Source organism: Pteropus alecto, unplaced genomic scaffold (genome assembly GCF_000325575.1).
Source record: "Pteropus alecto unplaced genomic scaffold, ASM32557v1 scaffold67, whole genome shotgun sequence".
Classification (NCBI taxonomy): domain Eukaryota; kingdom Metazoa; phylum Chordata; class Mammalia; order Chiroptera; family Pteropodidae; genus Pteropus; species Pteropus alecto.
The window spans coordinates 1,871,816-1,891,916 of NW_006441061.1; the positions used below are offsets into that span (position 1 = coordinate 1,871,816).

Genomic DNA, 20,101 nt, shown 5'->3' on the forward strand with positions numbered 1-20,101 from the left:
TCAGCAGGTGGCAGAACTGTTCTAACATTTAGAGCTGTCCAAAAAATGGAGCAGGCTGCCTTACTTAAAGCAGTGAGCTCTCTGAAATTTGAACTGTGGAAGTACAAGTTGGAAGACCATTCTGCTGAAAAGTACAAGAGAGAATTCCTGCCCGCGCGAGAATTGGACTAATGACCTTTAAGGTGCCTTCCAGTTCTAAGGTTTCTGTGACTGTTGAGCTCAGTTAACTAGAGATTTGAATATCTGAATTGCTTTTGTAAACAAGTTTTTATTAGATAAATTGTCAATCCACTTAAAACCTGTGTGGTCATGTTGACAATAAATAAAATTTGATAAAATGAGGAGTGGGAAGTCATGTTTAAAAGTGAAAGTCCAGAGACCACTAAAGGCAATTAGAGAAACTTTTAACAGAGCATGAGTGTGTGTATTTCGAATGATGTGTCCTGGGCAAGTGACAGTTATCAAAAACATAAACGCTCTGAATTGTTTTACTTTACACGAATATTTGCTCAGGCGGGTTTTTCACATAGAGCAGTACAGTACGCGGAAGCGAGGGCCAGTGTGTGGGGAAGCACAATTTTCCAGAAGGCGCTTGGTGGTATTGCGGGCGCCCAGGACCGCCCCAGTCGGTAGCTGACCTGACCCGCCACGGCGTGTGAGGCCCCCGGGCCCGCGGGGCCGAACTACCAGTCCCAGGGGCTCTTGCGGCTCCGCGCACGCGCGGTGGCGTGGCGGCAGCGCCACCGCAGGACGCAGGGAAGCCAGCTAGCGAGTGGCGGCGGTAGCGGCGGCGGTGGCAGTTCGCGGCGAGGGCGACGGCTCCGAGGCCGAGTGGCGGTCGGGCGGTGGTCTCGGTTCCCTCTTCGGTATGATCGTCGTGGTGAGTGCGCGTCCCCCGTTAACCCGCGCCGGGCGCACGGCTCCTCGTCTGGCGACCGCGCTGCTCCGGCCTAGGGCCGCAGCCTGCGCCTGATGGCCGGCCGGGTCCAGCTGACCCCTGGGCCCTTCCCTCCAGTGTCGGGGGAAGTGGTTGTGGAGGGAGTCACGGTTAGGCCGAGGGGAGAGGTGTGGCGGCGCGCAGGGGCCGGGGCGGCCTGGGGCGGACCAGCGGGTGGGACGCGTGGGGGATGGGATGAGGAGGGACCGCCGGGCAGCTTCGGCTGTGAGCCAGAGGCGAGGCAGGTAGAGAACCGGAGTAGAAGAGGCGAGAATGAGGTGGAAATGTCTTGAGTGCCGCTGGTGAAGATGTCGTGCTGTGAGGACTCTTGATAAGCTGGACTCGCAGGTCTGGGGGTCAGCCCACCTCCCACAGACACACACTGTACTTGGTATCTTTCCACTTGCTGTTGGAGGTCTGGAAGTGAGGGACTATTGGTTTCTTCGATTTCCTTTCCTTCAATCTCACCTTTTATTGACTGGCAAAATTTAAATGGGTGCTGTCCAGGCAAACCGTAGAAATAAACAGGGTGCGGTGTATAAATCTGCGTAAAAACAGGGAGGCATGATGATTTGTTCAGATAAGAGGTAGGTCAAAGGAGGATTCAGTGCTTTTATTTTGAAATTTGTGACAAAAATCAGTTTGAGCAAGGCTTTGAATAGAAAGGGTTTTTAACTTGGGATAGAATTGGAGAGGGGGTCCTCGAACTATAATGGGGATAAAACACATTTTTATTTTTATTATCGATAACTGTAATTTATTATTTCCTTCAATTATGAATGTAGGCAACAAACCACAGTAGATTAGCAATGCTTGTGACTTCGTCACAAATAAAACTTACAGATATTATTGTATCATGTTTACAGTTGTTGCAAATATCTCAAAATATCCCTTATGCCAATAATTTTTTCAAATTTATGGTATTATTAGACCCACTGTTAGCTTTTGTTATTTAATGTGTTAAAGCTGCACATATATTACTATATCAGGGTTTTAAAAATTGTTTTGCTAATAGTTCAGTATAATTGGTTTCCTTTGTAATCTCATGTATTTAATTATGCATTTAAAAGCAATCTGAGAAGGGGTCCATAGGCTTCACCAGACTACTGAAGAGATCCAGGGCACAAAAAGATTAAGAACTTTTTTGGAATCTGTAAGTCTTCCTGGACGAATAGTTGAATCATTAGATGAGAAAGAAGACAAGCAGATAGGATGTAAGTGTATATGAAAGAGGGAATTTTTTAATCAGGGAAGTAAAAGAGATGTGGCTGAGATCAGAGTAATAGTTTTGAAAGACAGAATAGACCACACAGATAGATATTTCATTCATGGTACTGGGGAATCAACAAAATAATCTGAGGAAGAAAGAAAAGTGAATACTTTGGCTCTAAAATTTTCATATTAAGGCACTTCCTAGTTCCAAGTGGTTGAAGCCCTCCCAGCTCTTGTGTAAGCCTGTGATAGGAAATTGTAGTGCGTGCTGGTTTTCTTTAAATCATGTAGGTAGTGTTGCTTTTAACGAATTTTCTATCCTTAAGTGAAAAAACACAGGATCTCTTTTCAAATATAGCTTCCTATGGTTATTATCATCTTTTCATATATGATAGAAAGTAAACATGCAAATTATAGAGTTGGAGAGTTGGTAAGTCATTTTCCTGAAATTTCATTAAAAATTTTTGTAGTTCAACTTCATTTTGGCATCAGACTTCTTACTGATAAATCATTTGTAACATTTTTTTTTCCAGACTATGTGTGACTTGAAATTTGCATCTGTTTGTAAAGCACTGTCAATATCTTGTGTGAGATTTTTTTCCCATCTAAAATAATGGCAATAATGGAAGACCACTGCAGCAAACTTTTTCTGGAAAAATGAAGGGGGCAGTATGAAAAAGTGAAGAATATTTTTTGAAACAAATGTTGGTACTGAAATAGTTTATGTTGAATAGAACACATTATATTACAAATTACTGCCTTGGAGAAGTTTTGCCTGGTACATCTGTGTCCTTACACTGCCTTTTTTGTCATCCTTTGTTCCCTGTCCCTTTATTTTATTTATAGCATCTACCTATCTGATATCATATTATTTGCGTGTTTATTTAGTATTTTAATCTTTGTCTCCCAATTAGAATGTCAACTCTGTGAGAATAGGGACTTTGTCTTCATCATTGTGGTGGAATAGTGGCTGGCACATAATAGGTACTCAGTAAATATTTGCTGAGTAAGTAAAAGAATGAGTTAATTTATAAGAGCTAGGTTTTTTTACTTCTGGGAATAAAACATCCATTTTTAAATCTTGCAAATAGTATTATACATGCTGGGTCGAATTTGAACTTTTTCATCTTAATATTTTTTAAAAGACAGGAAATTATTTCCCAAACACTATGTGGTCCCTTGTGAGAATTTGGTTTCATATAGGACTAATCATTCTTAGTACATGCTGATTATCCTTAACTTTCTGTATGAATGTAAAAGAAGGGTATGTGGGTGAAGTTCTTATTTTACTAAGGCTCTTTTACTGTGTGATCCTGCGTTGGTATAAGTGACTCTGAATTTTTCACATGAGATTGATAAAAAATTTTAATGTCTGACTATCAAATATTAATGAAGATGTGTTTGAAATTGGTAATGTAGAAACTGCTGGTGGAGTTTAAACTGGTATTGCTATGTTGAGGGACAATATGTGCAGTATTCAGTAAAGTTGAAAATGGGCATGCCTACTTCGTAATTTCACAACTTCTGGAAAGCAGTAAGAATAATGGGAGGTGCTGACAAAGGGAATGATGATATCTGTCATTTTTATTTAAAGACTAGAAGCAACTATGACAGTGTTAACAGTTCTGGGAGACAGAATACAAGTGCTGAATCATTCTTTATACCTTTCCCTATTTTCTGTTGTTGTTTTTTTTTTCAATGCATAACTTTTAAATATTGTTTTCCAACTCTTTGAAAAATTGTAAGCCTATGGAAGAGGTGAAAGAGTAGCATAATAAACACTCATACACTCTTCACCTAGATTCGACAATTGTTAACATTTGGCATGATTGCTTCAAGAACAGGTGTAGACCTATATTTTGCTGAACCATATGCAAGTTAGGTATAGATACCATCAGGACACCTTTCCCCCAGATACTTTAGGATGTATTTCCCAAGAATAGGGATTTTCTTCTACATATCTACAGTTCAGTTGTCACCCTCAAGAAATTTAACATGAATGTAATATTACTTAATAATATATAACCAGATGTCCCCAGTTGTGCCAATAGTGTTCTTAGTTTTTCGGTTTTCGTTTTTGACCCACAATTCAATTAAGGAGCTTCACGTAGTTGCCTACTTGAATCTAGAATCATTTTTCAGCCTTTTTTAGGGGGGTCTCTCATGACAGTAAACATCCAGATCAGGTTTTGTAAGTTGCCCCTCAATTTGGATTGAACGTTTCTTCACAATTAGATTTGCGTAAACATTATTGCTTGGAATACTATATAGGCGATTTTAGGTCTCTCTCAGTGTATCACATCAAAGGCATGAAGATGTCAGTTTCATTATTGATGTAAATTTGATCATTTGAATAAGATAATGTCTACTAGATTTATATTGTAAAGGCAGGCACCCTTTTTTCCTTTGTAATTAGTAATCTGTGGAGTGATAATTTTTTGAAACTTTCTCAAAGTCATGAGTTCTTAATAGACGTGCCAGTATAAAGGGTCAAGAAAGTTTAGATTGGAGATACTTCTTCTAAATAGGAGAGTGGGAGATTAGGGGATGGCTGGCTGTGTGGAGGAGATGACATTTGAACTGGACCTTAAATCATAGATGCAATTGGCTATAGGGGTGTTGGAGAAGGGCTCCAGGTGAAGAGAACAATGTGAACAATGACAGTGACAGATTTGTAAATTAAATAGATCATCTAGGTCTTTTCTTCTACTTCTCTCCCTCTCTCCTCTCTCTTCCTTTCTCCCTCTCATTTCTTTCTCTACTCCGCCTCCCCCCACCCCCATGAAATTGCTCACAGGGAATCCAAAGTCAATATACTGGAGAAGAACCAGAGAGCAGAGAAATCTAGTTTTGAATTCCTTCTTTGTCAAATAATAGCTGAATGATTAGGCAGTAAGTTATTTGACTTTTCTAAACTTGTTTTCACATTCGTAAAATGGAGGTGATAAATACCTATCACTTAGGATTAAATCTAATAATAATACAATATAAAAAGCATCAGCAACATGGCTTTTACTGAGTAATTGCTAGTTATCTTTTGGTGTCCAGCTCTCAGTCTACTTTCACTTTTTTACACCTTGATACCACATTCTTGAATTTAAAACATGCCCTACTCTTTGGTGCCTTCTTGACCACCATCACTGCCCACTTCGCCCAGTTGGCTCCACTGTCAGTTTGTGAGCTGCTTTCCAGTGATGGCACACAGCACTAAGCACCTCACAAGGTGATGCTATCTGAGAATGGCATTCTGGAAATTGCAACAATATGTATTAACTTTTTGGGGTTCAGTTCACAATACAACATTTGCCATTCTTTAAATGTGATATACTTCAGTTTAAATTAGTTTATTTGGAAAAATCATCTGTAATATTTGTAGAAAATTGAAGAGGGAAAGTTGATATATCCCAATGGTAAGACATTTCACTTTATTTATCTATCTATCTATCTATCTATCTATCTATTTATTTATTTATTTATTTATTTATTTATTTACTTTTTTTAGGAGTGAGTGTATTGGGGAGAGTTGTTTACACATTACACTAGGATTCTCCAAGGTAAAGTATGATTTTTTTCTTTTTCTTTTTTTTTGGTTAAAGCCCAATATAGGTGGGATCCTTCTTACTTGCTTTGGAAAGATCAGTACTTGAAAAAAATTTCTCAAATGATTAATTCAGTTTTTTTTCCTTTTAACTTTCTGTTTTTTCACCACACATATTTTCTTCTCTTGAGTTCATTTTTTCTTAGGCAAGAATTTCAGCCATGTATTTTTTTTTAAAAACTTAAACAAGCTGCCTAAACTTGTGTTTGCATAGATTTGCAGCTTTAACTCTTTAATCCTAATCAAGATATTTTCATTTGTGAAGGAACTAAAATCACTAATCCTTGCGTCATGTATACATTTTAGAGGAGGCTTTAGGCACCGAGCTATTTGATTTGTGGTTATTAAAAAATTATAGGTAGTTAAAATTTCCTTCTTTATGCATATGTATATTTTCTGATTTTTCAGAATGTTTTAGTATATGTTATGATTTTGTAAAAACATTTTTAGAAGGGCAGTTCTTAATCGTTCCTAAGCCGAAACCAGGTTTTGAACTCTGCAGTGCTATGGTTTAAAGAAATAGTAACTATTTCTTGATGCTGCATGTTCTCTTATTTAATATATATAAATGAATGTTTGAGCAAATGTTTAAAAAAATCTTACAGACTTTCTAGGGGTTTCTATGTCTTTTTTCTTTTTATTTTATAAGTTTGGACATGAAAATTCAATGTATACACCTTTTTTGTAAACCATTTTTTAAATGTAAGGCTTTAGGCATGCTGTTGTAACTGTAAAAACAGGCAAGATGTCTGCTCATTAATCTAAGATGTCTGTCCAAAAGGTGCTTGCTTGGTCTTGCTGTCATGTAATGCCAGTACACCCACGCTGTAGACTAGTGGGGAAAGAGCATGTCATCAGACGTGTTCAGTTCTTCTTTTTTTTCCTTACTAATTTTTCAATTTATTTTCTGTGAGTCTTGGAAAGAATTAAACTGTGGTTTTTCTATTAGAAATTTTAAAAGACAAAAAAGTTAGTCGAGGGATATTAGCCTGTTTTTCTTTCTTCAGGATCAGAGTCAAATTATCTTCTTAAGCAATCTTACTTTTATGGAATTGTATTTTTAAAGTTTTTAGGACTTAAGCTAAATTAAAATATTTTCAACCCACTTTGAACTGTCTCCTTTCACTGTTCATATAGGACTCTGACCCATATCTTGATTTTGCTTCCATTATTTATAATCCTGACTACTTGACAAAAATACATTAGGTCTAAAAGTCATAGCACTTAAGACAGAATTGCAAAGTGTTTACAGATACTGGTTTTTGTACCGGAAAAGCTTGGGAAAGAATAGATGAATTAGTTTTGCAAAATTATCTTATTTTTCCACCTACTTTAGAACACAAGGAATCTTTGATTCCTTTAAAACAAAGTGCCTTTTAACATCTAACTATTCAAGGTTGTGATGGGTTTTGGATTCAATGGAAAGTGACTTATTAAGCCTCTCTATGAGTAAGTTTCTGTTCCATGATTTCAAAATATCATCGTAGTAATAGTAATGATAATAGCCAACATTTATCAAGTTCTTTTTCTAGGCATTATGTGACCTATTTAAAATTATGAATTCTGTTATTCTATGGAGGCATCTTAATGGTTGATTTCTTTTTGAAAAACTATTTTAACTAACTAGATAATTTTTCGTGTGTGGTTCAGGAAGTTCCTTTTAGGTTAGCACAGTCAGTAATAGTAATATTGTTTGAAATCTGATGATAAATACTTTTATGAAATACCATTCTCATAAATGCGATGAAACAGACGTGACAGCTTGCTGTTTATGAGCTTCTGGGGTGGACTCTTGGGTTTTGAAACAGGCTTTACCAGTATTACAGCTCAGCAAAAATGCAGCTGAAGCTCAAAGTTCTCTTTCTGCTCCCCCATTTTGTTGTTTTGTACACCCACTGGGTTTATGGAAGAAGCTAAGTTTATCCAGAGACCAGAGCTTCCTCAAAGCATGTGGGTGGTGAACTCTTCCTTTCAAAAGTTCACAGAGTGTTCTGAAGGTTTTAGGTTTTTCTTTAGTTAATTGGTTTGTCTTGATCTCCAGATTTATATGTCTTGGTGAGTTTCCATAAGAGATTGTTGAATAGGAGGAAATTAGACTTAGTGGTATTTAATTTCAGATGAATAAAATTAATGGAGGCTTATTCAATTGTGAAAGTTTCTGATACCCATTCCTGGACTGGACAGACATTTGTATCATTTATTGCCTCTGGGAAATAAAGGGATATATTTAATGCCATTGCACTTCTGCTTATTGGCGTGTAGCTTATTATTGTAGAACTATGTCTAGAAATTACATACTGTGTTCTTTTGGTTGCACTTGAAATTTTTCACATTGAGACATAATATCATTCATAGAATTTGTCTAGTCTCGATTGTTTAAAGTAATTGGACTACCAGATTTTTCAGCAGGAAAGATTTTAGTGCCAAGTTTTTATATTTTTCTTCCTCTTTTTAATTACTAAAGTAATAAATGTTCTTCGTTTAAAAAAAATAAAATAAAATGCAAAAAAAGAGAAAGCTTTTCTTCCCCACATATACATACCTGTACTGTGTGCTTTGCATTTCTTCTTTTTCACTCCCAAATTATAGTTGATACTGTGCTTGTTAAGTGCTTTACATATATTAACCCATTAAACCTCACAATCCTATGAATGTACCTTAAGAAATTAGTTCTATTTACATCCATTTGCAAATGACGAAACTGAGGCATGGAGAAGTAACTAGCCAATGGTTGCCTACCTAGTAAGTGGGTAACACTGAGTTTTGGACCTAGGTAGTTCTGCTCCATGGTTTGTATTTTAATCCCTGTACTAGGTCTTACCATGTGTATCTTTTTACGGTTTGCTTTTTTTCACTTAATGATACATGATGGACATCTTTCCATGGACCTCCACCTCCTTCTTAATAATCATGTAGTATTCCAGTATAGGGGAGTACCCTAGCTTGCTTAAATTAATGTATTTCAAACTTATTCTTCTTTAATATTGCCAATCCCATTAGTAATAATTTCAAGTAGTATTTTTAAAAGTCGAAGTTTTTGAACTGGAATGGTGAGGATACATTAGTATTTATAAGTAATGCATATTAACTGTTCAGATGTTTTGATATCCTTTCACTTGAGTTGAATAAAATCTGGCTTAACCCACAAGCCCTTTGTTATGCAGAGATTCATTATTTTTGTGGTTCGTCTGTGTTCTTTCGCTCTGGAAAATTAGTAGAATATTGGGGGTAAAATCAACATCTGTTTAGATTTTATTTACTTTTGGTAGGGTCTGGAATTTTGATGTCATGACAAGAAGTCTGTGTAATGTTAATTTGAATTCTGAGTACTATTCGGCTTTGTATTGCGTCTTCAAAGTAGTGTACCTTTCAATTCCCTGTACTTGTGCCGGGAATAATTAGTACTAAGTCATTCTTTCTTCTGCAGTGTTTTACTCTTGTTTCAAATATAGCAACGAAAGGTATTAAAGTATAACTCGTTTCCATTTTTGTCCTCATTGATAATGCATTTCTAGTCCTGAGGAAATATCTTTTTGGTCCATTAATAATTGTTTCAAACATGCTCATTGGAAAGTTTGTAGATATTTTCAACTTAAATTTAGTTACTATTCTTAATCATTTTGGAACTGAGTTAGCAGCAGCCTGGCCGATTCCTAACTGGAGCATTGCTCTTAATCATTCAGTCACTTATTACTTATTTATAAATTCAGACATTGATTCAGCACCTGCTAAATGCCAGTCCCTCTGCTAAGTAAGGGGTATTCCAAGAGGACTTCATCCCTACTTCAGGGAACTTGAAATTTTGTTGGAAAATTTGTTGCAGTGTAAAATGCTATGATAGAGATGAGCCCAAATGAAAAAGAGTTTGAGTCAGGAGAATGGACAGTAAAGCCTCCTTGGATCGCATTGGGCCCCGGTACCTAAGTGGGATGTAACTGGCCAGTGAAAGGAGTGGCAAAGGATTCTAAATAGAGGGTGTGTAGAAATCTGGTCTGTGGAAACCACTCGAAATTATCATTAGAATGTCATGCTTCCTATATTGAGGGCCCTCAGGAGCAACCTTACCTGTCTTGTTCATCAGTGCCTAGCACATCATAGGTCTTTAAGCATTTGTTGCAGGAAATGTGTTTGATAAAGCTGACTGTGCTTGTCTGCTCATTTTTTGGAAAGAAATGAGCTCATTATTTTTAATACCTGACAATTTTTAGATCATGTGGCTTAACAAAACATTATAAAATGAGTAAGAAACTGTTTCTATGCTGAAGGAGCTAAGTCTTATAAGGGAAAACACATGCAGACAAATCCTTGTAAAGCAACATGATGATTTATATTTACAAAAAATACTTGCAGGAGACACCCATCTCTTGTATGGATTGGTTAGATCATTGAAAAGTGGTGGGTAATATAAATCCTCAAAATTATTTGATTGATAAAACACAGGAGCTAACATTGTAGTAGGTTATTTAAAAATAGCAGTCATGTCCTTTTTTGCCCTATCACATTAATATGAATATTACATAAATACTATGAGGAAAAGTACCTGTATAACGAACAAAAAAATTACTGACGGTTCTGTCAAGGTGTAGTCATCAGTATATAAAAATGTTTCCTATGCTTAATCCTTGAGTAAGATCATGATTTTTCCTAAATCTGCATACCACTTGTACTATTATTTATTTAATGTTTTTATGGACACACTTCAAAAATATTTTTAAAGAAGCTTTATGTTATTACCATAATGGAAGACTAATATCTCTTACCTGTGTAGAAAGCAGCTAAAAAACAAAAACAAACAAAAAGAACAATGTTGTAAAACCTGGCTAGCTACTGTTTGCAAAAGGTGCTGAGTTCGATGCCTGCTATCCTTTAATTAAAAGGAGAGATTAGCCAAGTAGTAGGGAAGTGTTGAAGACAAATTGGCACCTTGCTTAGATTTTCTCCATGATGTAAGCAAGACTAAAAGAGACTTGAAAATGGAGTAACTTTCCGTCTTGGTGATTTAGTGTCATAGGGGAGGAAGGGACACACTCTGTTGGCGGGAGCAGTTCCCCAGAGCTTCGCAGAGGGAAGAGATTTGGAGGTTGGGTCTGAAAGGATAAATCTGAGTTCACTTGAAAATAGGGAGGGTATGACCTCTTAGGCCTGTATAACAGCATCTGCAAATGTTGAAGACTTTAGGATGTAGTATGGCAGCAACATGTGATTTGGGGAACTGGAGAAATGTTGAGAGATGACGTAGGAGATGGGAAAAGAAGCATGTATGGGGTTAATCCCTAATAGCTTTTTCTAAGCTTTCATATATCCTTTCTTTCATAGGATTTAAGAGAATTTAGGTTAATTGTTTAGTCCTGAAGTCTAACTAAACCTGATTTTGTCAGGCAGTTTGAAACTTTCAGAGAAAGAGGGAGTTGTCCAGATACCAATTTACATATTAGTAGTTGTTGAAAGAGTGGATGTTTAGAAGTGACCTTGACCATAGATTAAAGCTGGTGAGCCAGATAGATATACCTGGATAAATTCTAGTCCCAGCTTTGTCACTTACTAATTTGAGCATGGGCAAATTATTTAATTTTCTCAGTTTCCTCTTCTTGGAAATGTGCATAAGAATACTTAGCTTTTAGGAGTGTTACACAGATTAAATGAGAATATCCATGTAAAGCACTTAGTTGGCACCTATAGTACACGATGAGCCTGTAGTATGTGGTCATTATTGTTCTTTTTATTTCCTAAGCACCTGTATATTTTACTCCCAACAGTCAATTAAAACTTAGGTTCAACCATTACTATTTATAATGGCTTTTTAAAAAAGTTTGTTATTAAGTGGAAATTAATCTAAAAACTGGCTTTTCTTAAACAATTCAGGCTAGGGAATATATTTGCCTTGCTTCAGTTGATCAGGAATTAGTGCAAAATGTAATGTACCCATGGAAATTTCATGTTATTATGAAGTTTCTGTATTTCATTTCTGATGACAGTGAACTGAAGGAAAAAATATTTTTAGTCTGATCGTTTAAAAATTACAGCGTATTGCCAGATGTTACATCATATGATAGATGGGAATCCTTTTTCTAAATGGTGGTTGTTGGAGGTTGTTCAAATGTTTTCTCAAGTTTGTATACTTTTTTCTTATTGAATAATGTTTGCTAAACTGGATGCTTGCCTTTAGAAGTGTATTATTTGTGTAGTTTTAAAAATTTAAATAGACTTTTTTAGAACAGTTTAAGATTAACAGAAAAATTGAGACGATAGTACAGGGAGTTCCCATGTAGCCAGCACCAAGTTGCCCCTGTAATTAACATCTTACATTTGAATGGTGTATTTGTTAAAATGAGTGAACCAATATTTGATATAACGTTATTAACTAAAGTTCACACTTTATTCAGATTTCCATAGTTTTTACCCGAGGTCCTTTTTTTGTTCCAGGTCCCAGTCAGGATATATTACCTTTAGTAACGTGGTAAGGACATGTCATTATTTGTGTTATTTTTAATTGGATAATCTTAAATTAGACACATTAATTTATTTGCAAAGGATGCTTTATTCTCAAATTTCAAAGCCATACTTCTATATAGCATATTTTGTTACTAAAAATGATCTTAGATTGCAGATAGGTGGCCTTTATTTCACTTTCAATAAGCCTTTTACAAGTGTAGGTTTCATAATGTTAGCAAGCAGTCTGTCTTACCTTTTTAGTTATGACTTTGATGTGTCCCATTTATTTTCATGATAAGGTTCATTTTGGTAAATTCAGTCATGTGATGAACATGGAGTCTGTCTCATTGTGTCCTAATGAAATGATAAAAATTACCCTACCTTTTAAAATTTAATTTGTTATTAGTTTCAAGTATATAGTACATTGGGTAGACATTTATACAGTTTATAAAACGATCCTCCTAATTGCTCTTTCTTTCCTCTGGCTCTCCACCTCGCCATTACAGTAATGCTGACTGCATTCCCTATGTTGTGCTCCTGAATTACCCTGCCTTTCAACTGACGAGAATACCGAGGTCCTACACTCTGCAGTCATTTCCACTTTACAGTCATCTCGCATGAACTGTACACTGTAGCGAGTGAAGTAGATAAGGACATTATTCCAGTTTTGAAGATGAGAGAACGGAAACTTAGGTGAAATGACTGTGTAACAGATGACATTGCCAGTAGGTGTCAGAGCCCAGTCTTAAATGCCAGCTCTTCAGACCACAGTTTTGGTGTCCTACCACTGACTTGCTTGAAGTAGTTACTCTGTATAAAATAAGAAAGTAGCAGATGGTCTTATTGAGTTTCTTACAAAGTTATTCCTGAATTTATTAGATGAATAAAGAGATGATTAGTTTGTTTACTTGAAGTCTAGCTGTTACTTAGAGTTTAGAACTATTAGATACATATTAACTCGGAATGGCTTTAATTAGGAATTTTCAAGAGAGAACACATAAAACGTGATTCTCATTCTGTAAAACATTTCAAATAATTTTTTCCTACTTTAGAGTCCTCCTCTTGAGTCACAACGTTTGTTCAGGCATCATTGCTAATATTTTTTATATGTGTATGGTCTTTGGAACTTCTGCCTTTTCTAATTCACACATTTCACCTTATCCGGCTGTGCTTCCTCTTCGTGCTCTGTGTTCGAGTAGGTATGATTGCTTATCAGGAGTTGGCAGACCTTTTCTGTAAAGGATCAGAGAGTAAATATTTTAGGCTTCGTGGGCCATATGGACTGTGGTAACTATTCAGTTCTGCCACTGCAGCATGAAAGCAGTCATAGATGCTATATAAACAAGTAGGCACGACTCTGTTCCAGTAAAACTTTACACAAAAAGGCAGCTCGCTGAACTTGGCCCACAGGCAGGAGTTTGCCAGCCCCTACTCTACACCATTGCGAAGGATGCAGAAACCCAGTGTGCTTCACTCCTTTAGCTATAATCTCCCCACTGGGCTCTCAATGATATCTTCATAACATGAACTGATAAGCTTAAAATCTGATTTAGCGTGCATGGGTGTAATTGATTTTATTTTGTAGAAATGTGATAAGTGGAACTGAACTTAATATAGATTTTCCAAGTCTAATTTTTGACCGCTCCAAAAAGAAATTATCTAACTTGGAAAATGCTTGCAAGTTTCTGGAAAAAAATCTTGTTGTGATTGACATGAACAGAAAAACAGGGCAGGCTAAATTAAAACCCGGTGGTCTAGGATAGATTTTGATGGAGTTGGCTGTAAGGGTTGAGGAAAGAGAGAGGAGAGGATCTTCTTACCAAATACCTGAATTTTCTGGGGCTTCCATTTGACTCCTGCTGTTGTTTTTAAGTAGTGACGTGTTAGATATTATTATTTGTATGTGTTTGGTATTATTTTTTTTTCAAAATGTATCAGCCAATAGACTTGGTGGCACCTGAATTAAGTTCTGTTAACATGTTTGAGCTTCTCCTGCCTGCCATCAACTATGCCAGGATGCAGAGTCCAGTGAGTTCTTTCCCTCAGTGTTTACCATCTAATGGGAGAGACATATATAATATCATTATGCTCGGGCATGTGCTACATGTTATATAAAATAGTATTCAGAATATGAATTTAGGTGAACTGTGGGAAAAAATGTAGGTCAGAGTTAATTCATATTTTAAATCTCTTGCATTTTATCCAGTATTTAGCTGACACTTTCCCATGTGTGGTAATAAGAGGATTATACATTTATTCCATGATTTTTTTTTAAGCATTGTTTTGGAGAGTAAGCCACTACCTGTTATTTGTCAGCATTCTGGCCATCTTACTCTAGAAAGGAAAGCAATACAGCTTATAATTCTTGAATATGATTAAAGAAAAAAGTTCTTAGCAAGTTTGTCTAGTGTTCTAGGTTTATTTAAAATCCCTTTACAAAAATGTCTTTTGAAGACATTTGGGACTGTCGAAGGGTTTAGAAGGTGAGTTCTCTCAGATTAGTGGATCATTACTTTCAAGTGTTAATTTTTTTAAGTGAAACTACATTTACTTAGAAAATTTTCTTTTCTAAATTGCATAACTTGGTTCATATTTTGCTGTGTGATTGGAAACTTTTACAGCGTTCTATCTTGAACAGTATTTTGGTTGTAATTAGACTGTCAGCTCCTTGAGATTAGGGGACCTGGGTAGGTGCCAGCAAAACTCAATAATCTAGTTGTTGAATTAAGTTGTATTAAAGTGGTGAGAAGACCACAGTTTGATAATTTCTGAAATACTTTTTCCTATCTTTTTATTATGAAACATTTCTAAGATACAGAAACCGTTGAAGCACAGTACAGTGATCACCATATAGCATCACTCACAGTGCCCAGTTGTTTACATTTCGCTGCATTTTTGAATCCCTTTTGATTTTTTTCTGAACCATGTACAAGTAAGTTGCAGACATCCTAACACTTGCTGCATACTTGAGCATGCCCCTCTTAAAAATAGGATATTATCCTGTTCAACCACGGGATTTCTGAATCGTTCCTGTGGAGTTCAGGGTAATAATTAATAATAATAATGTACTGGCTCTGTTACCTTTCACTCACTTGGCCTTGTGCAAGTTATTTACTGTCCCTGAACTCAGTTTCCTTAGCTGCAAAGTACCTATCTCAGCGGGATATTAGGAAGATTTAAGTATGTAAAGTTCTCAGAACCATACCAGGCACAATTTTCAGTTTATAAAGTGGTGGAGAACAGCACTCCCACCCTTGTCCCCAGAGTTGGAAACTTCGACCTCACCTTCCCTATATGGAGGTGGCAAGAAATCTCTTATTTTCTACCTCCTAACATCTCTCAAATTTGCCCTGTTCTTTCCATTGCTACTACATTTCTTGCCTATCAACAATTTCTTAATCTTTCATCTAGTTCCATCCCCACCTCCTCATCCTTTTCCTTACTGCCAGAGTTTATGTTCTCAAATACAAATTTAGTCGTGTTCATTCCCTGTTTAAAACTCTTTTCCCATCACCTACAGTGTAAAGTCCAAGTTTCTTAACTCTGACTTCTGTGTACCTTCTGTCTCTGTAGCCTTATCTCTCATTATATGCTTCCTCCCCTACCCCACCTCACTCTTAACACATACAAACACATGTGCCCCAATCCGTAACAAGCCATGGCTAGTTCTCTAAATATACTGTGTCACACACCTCTGTGCCTTTGCTGGTTGGCTTCTTCTCTCTGGAATCCTGCCCCATCTCTGGAATTCTACCCCCACCTACCATCTTCTTTATGTGGCAAATACTTGTTTTTTTTAAGACAAGGTACAAGTATCTAACTCATCAGTCATTCTTTCTTGCCCCTACTCTACATTGTAGTCTTAGCGATAGCATATCACTCATAACTCTTTTGGGCTGCCATTTGCTTGCATGTCTGCCCCATCCTCCTAGATGAAAAAGCCCTTTTTTGTATTCCTAGTACCTAATATGTTGCTCGTACAAAATAAGTGTAGATACTGTGTCCACATTTTGTGGATGAAAAAAAAAACCCTGAGGTTCAGAGAATATTTATTATGTACCCAAGGTAACAGAACTAATTAATGAAGCTTACAGATCTTTAAGAGTCCATTTCAGTCCATTTTCATTAACTATAATACTTCTCATAATTACATCTATTTGTTCAGTAATTTTGTCCTTAGTCTATGGACTTAGAGCCCCCTAGAGGATTTTAGAGTTTCCACATAGAAGTCTACAAAATCATACATGCGTTTTCTATAGACAGTTATTAATAAGATTATACGTGTGTGTGTGTGTGTATATATATATGGCATCATTTTTTTTAATGTACACAGATGTGTTTGTGACTAATAGTAAATCATCTTGGTAAAGTAGACGTACTTATATCTTTTGAGAGAAAAGTATGAGGGCCTTAACCATGTAGGAGATTTGGAATAACACTTTTGCCTAGTTTGCTAGGAAATTGATAAGGTACAAGAAAGCATTTTTTGAAAGCAATTAAATTCAGATTAAATGTTAACATCTGAAATTTTCCTAGTCATCAGTAGTTCATTAAAATAAAAGAAAGTTTAATATTTCCTAAAATCAGACTTAATTAAAAATTAAATCGATTTCTTTAAATAAGGTAGCTTTAAATATACTTTCAGCTGCTACCATAATGTTTCTTTTTTGTGCATTAGCCCCATAATTATTTATTTATATATATATATATATGTATATATGTATGTATGTATGAACATGTTTTTATTGGCTCTCTAGGTTGTCTTCCCTTTTAGAATTTGAATTCACTGCAAATTGTATTTTATCAATTTTAAATAGATCCATTAGGTAACTTATGAATCTGATTGGCTGGAACAAGTTTTTTTTTCATCTCTATTGAGATGTAATTGAAATATAGCATATATTTAGGGCATATTATGTGATGATTTGATACACATATATATTGCAAAACATTTAGCGCAGTAAGGTTAATTAACACATCCTTCACCTCACATAATTATCATTTTCTAGTTGTGTTATTATGGTGAGAATATTAAAGTTCTATAGCAGCTTTCAAGTTTGCAATCATAATGTTTAATTCTTAATGAGAAGTATTTTTCTAATTTAATGACTGAACACAACAATGTATTTTGTTATCTTGGCCACAGGCACTTCTGTTGTTGATATAAAATATTTGTGGTCTGGCAGGCATTCTAGGTTCAAGGGTATAGCTTAAATAATAATGCTTTAAAATATGTGTGCTATTTTAATCAGTTTGCTTAACTACTAGATAAATAAGAATTGTGTGATTCATTCATTCCTTTGGTAAATATTTATTCAGCTCCTGTTGTGAACCAGGCCCTCTCTTCAGCCCTGAAATTACAGCTATGAGTGAACAAAACAGACAAGCCCCGGCCCTGGTGGCCCTTACCTTTCAGTGGGGGAGTCACAATCTTAGTGTGATGAACATGCAAGTAGATATCTGTAATAAGATGCCAGATAGGGGCAAGTGCTTTTTTAAAAAAAAAAAAAAAAGTCAGAAGAAGGAATAGGAAGTGATATTTTCTATTTTACAGTTACCTGAAAAGGCCTTCCTAAGTAAACATTTGAGCAGAGAGACCTGAATGAAGTCAAGGAGCTAGTCTTGGGAAGAAATCTGGAAGAATAGCCTTCCAGACAGAGGGGTTGGCAAATGCAGAGGCTTTGGACAATTTCTAGTAGGGGCTGACAGTGACCTGAAGTTTAAAGGATATTGCATGCCTTGTAGAGCAGTGGTCCCCAACTGTTTTGGCACCAGAGACGGGTGCTCCTATGAGAATCTAATGCCTGATGATCTGAGGTGGAGCTGAGGCGGTGATGCTGGCACTGGGGAGCGGCTGCAAATACAGATGAAACTTCACTCGCTCACCGGCCACTCACCTCCTGCTGTGCGGCCCGGTTCCTAACAGGCCACAGACTGGTACCGGGTCAGCGGCCCACCGGGTTGCTGACACCGAATGGAGAGAACAGATCCTAGTAGTGTAAGAAAGGAAGCAGGGAAGTCAGTTAGGAAATGGTAATCAGAGACCTTCAGGTGAGCGGTGATAATAGATGTGGGGAGAAATAGTCAGATTTGAGGTGTATTGAAGATCGAGTCAACAGAATATGCTGATTGACTGCAATGTGAAAGAAGAGCAGTCGGGGACTCTCCAATGTTAATAGGCACTGGACTTGAAGGGTAAACACAAGGTTTTTTGCAGTGGCTATCTCTGAGTGGCCTTATTAGGAGCTTTTCGTTTTTTCTTTTTGCTCATCTGTATTTACCAATTTTTCTATAGTGAATCTGTGATGCTTCTGTAATAAAAAAATATAGATTACTTTAAAATTAGAGTTAACCATGCTGCTAAATATAGCTTAATTCTTAATGTGTTCTCTTATCCTTTTTGATTTTAGAAAACAATTTCAGTAACAAAATTTTTTAATTTGTCTTTTTAGTGATCAGCCTTTGTACCATTTCCACATTTGAAGATGGTGAAGCTAGATATTCATACTCTGGCCCATCACCTCAAGCAGGAACGCTTATATGTAAACTCTGAGAAACAGCTCATTCAGAGGCTCAATGCAGATGTACTTAAGACAGCTGAAAAGTTGTATCGGACAGCATGGATTGCTAAGCAACAGAGAATTAATTTGGATCGGCTTATCATAACCAGGTAAAGAAAAGATTTTGAGGTCTTAAATTTATAAACCACCGTGATTCTGTGCTAACTGTAAATGGATCTGTTTCAACAAAGTGCCTGGTTTAAGATAGTTTAAATTAACATTAAGGTGAGTCTTTGCTTATTTTGTTTATTAAATCATTTAAGCACTGTTATAGAGAATTATAACTTAAGCACTGATATTTTGTACCACACCAATCAATTTTGTATCTTCGTACACACACATTTTACTGTTAGAGAGTAAATTTTCTTGCGCTCTATTTTTCTCCTAATATAATTTAATATATACATTTCTGTGTTTTGCTGTTGTATATCTACTTTTCAGTTTTAGAAGCCTCATTTTTCACTGTGTTCATACCTCATTGATCTGTCATTCCAAGAAGCAGTTTTTAACTGTAAGAATAATAGTAGTGCTGAAGTATAATGTTGAGAAAAGGAGCCAGACACAGCAGAGTACGTATTGTATGATTCCATTTATGTGAAGTTCAAAAAAAAGAGGCAGGACTAATCTTTGATGCTAGAAATCACAGTAATGGTTACCTCTTGATACTTTTCATTGAAACTGATTTAATGTGAGAAATCTCTCGTCTTTTGTACTTTTTGGTTTTTTCTTTCTTTACACATTCAGATGCTAAAAGATTTTAGCAATTTAGTCATCTCATTGCTGGGACTATGCTTAGGTCATGGTTCATGTTACAGTATGGTATATGCGTTAAGTATTGCTAAGTTTGTTAATGTTGCTTGTTTGTTCATTTCGTAGTGCTGAAGCTTCCCCTGCTGAATGTTGCCAGCATGCCAAGATTTTGGAAGATACACAATTTGTCGATGGATATAAGCAATTGGGATTTCAGGAGACTGCTTATGGAGAATTCTTGAGTCGATTAAGGGAAAATCCTCGTCTTATTGCCTCCTCTCTGGTTGCTGGAGAGAAACTTAATCAGGAGAACACACAAAGTGTTATTTACACAGTTTTTACCTCTCTCTATGGCAACTGCATTATGCAAGAAGATGAAAGCTACCTCCTTCAGGTTTTGCGATACTTGATTGAATTTGAACTTAAAGAAAATGACAACCCTAGGCGACTTTTGAGGAGAGGAACTTGTGCCTTCAGCATCTTATTTAAACTTTTTTCTGAAGGATTGTTTTCTGCCAAACTTTTCCTCACAGCTACTTTACATGAGCCAATTATGCAACTGCTTGTGGAAGATGAAGATCATCTGGAAACAGATCCAAATAAGCTGATCGA

At 36.4% G+C, this 20,101-nt stretch overlaps 1 protein-coding gene across 1 annotated transcript in view; it reads left to right on the forward strand.

The window, feature by feature from the left end:
* The first annotated feature begins 735 nt into the window (after positions 1 to 735).
* GAPVD1 (GTPase activating protein and VPS9 domains 1) overlaps positions 736 to 20,101 on the forward strand; it is a 58,592-nt gene continuing 39,226 nt past the window's right edge. Inside the window, 4 exon segments of the mRNA XM_006917967.3 lie at positions 736 to 880; positions 5,652 to 5,703; positions 18,632 to 18,849; positions 19,616 to 20,099. Of these exon segments, the coding sequence (XP_006918029.1) occupies positions 18,665 to 18,849; positions 19,616 to 20,099 (669 nt within the window). The 5' untranslated portion in view covers positions 736 to 880; positions 5,652 to 5,703; positions 18,632 to 18,664.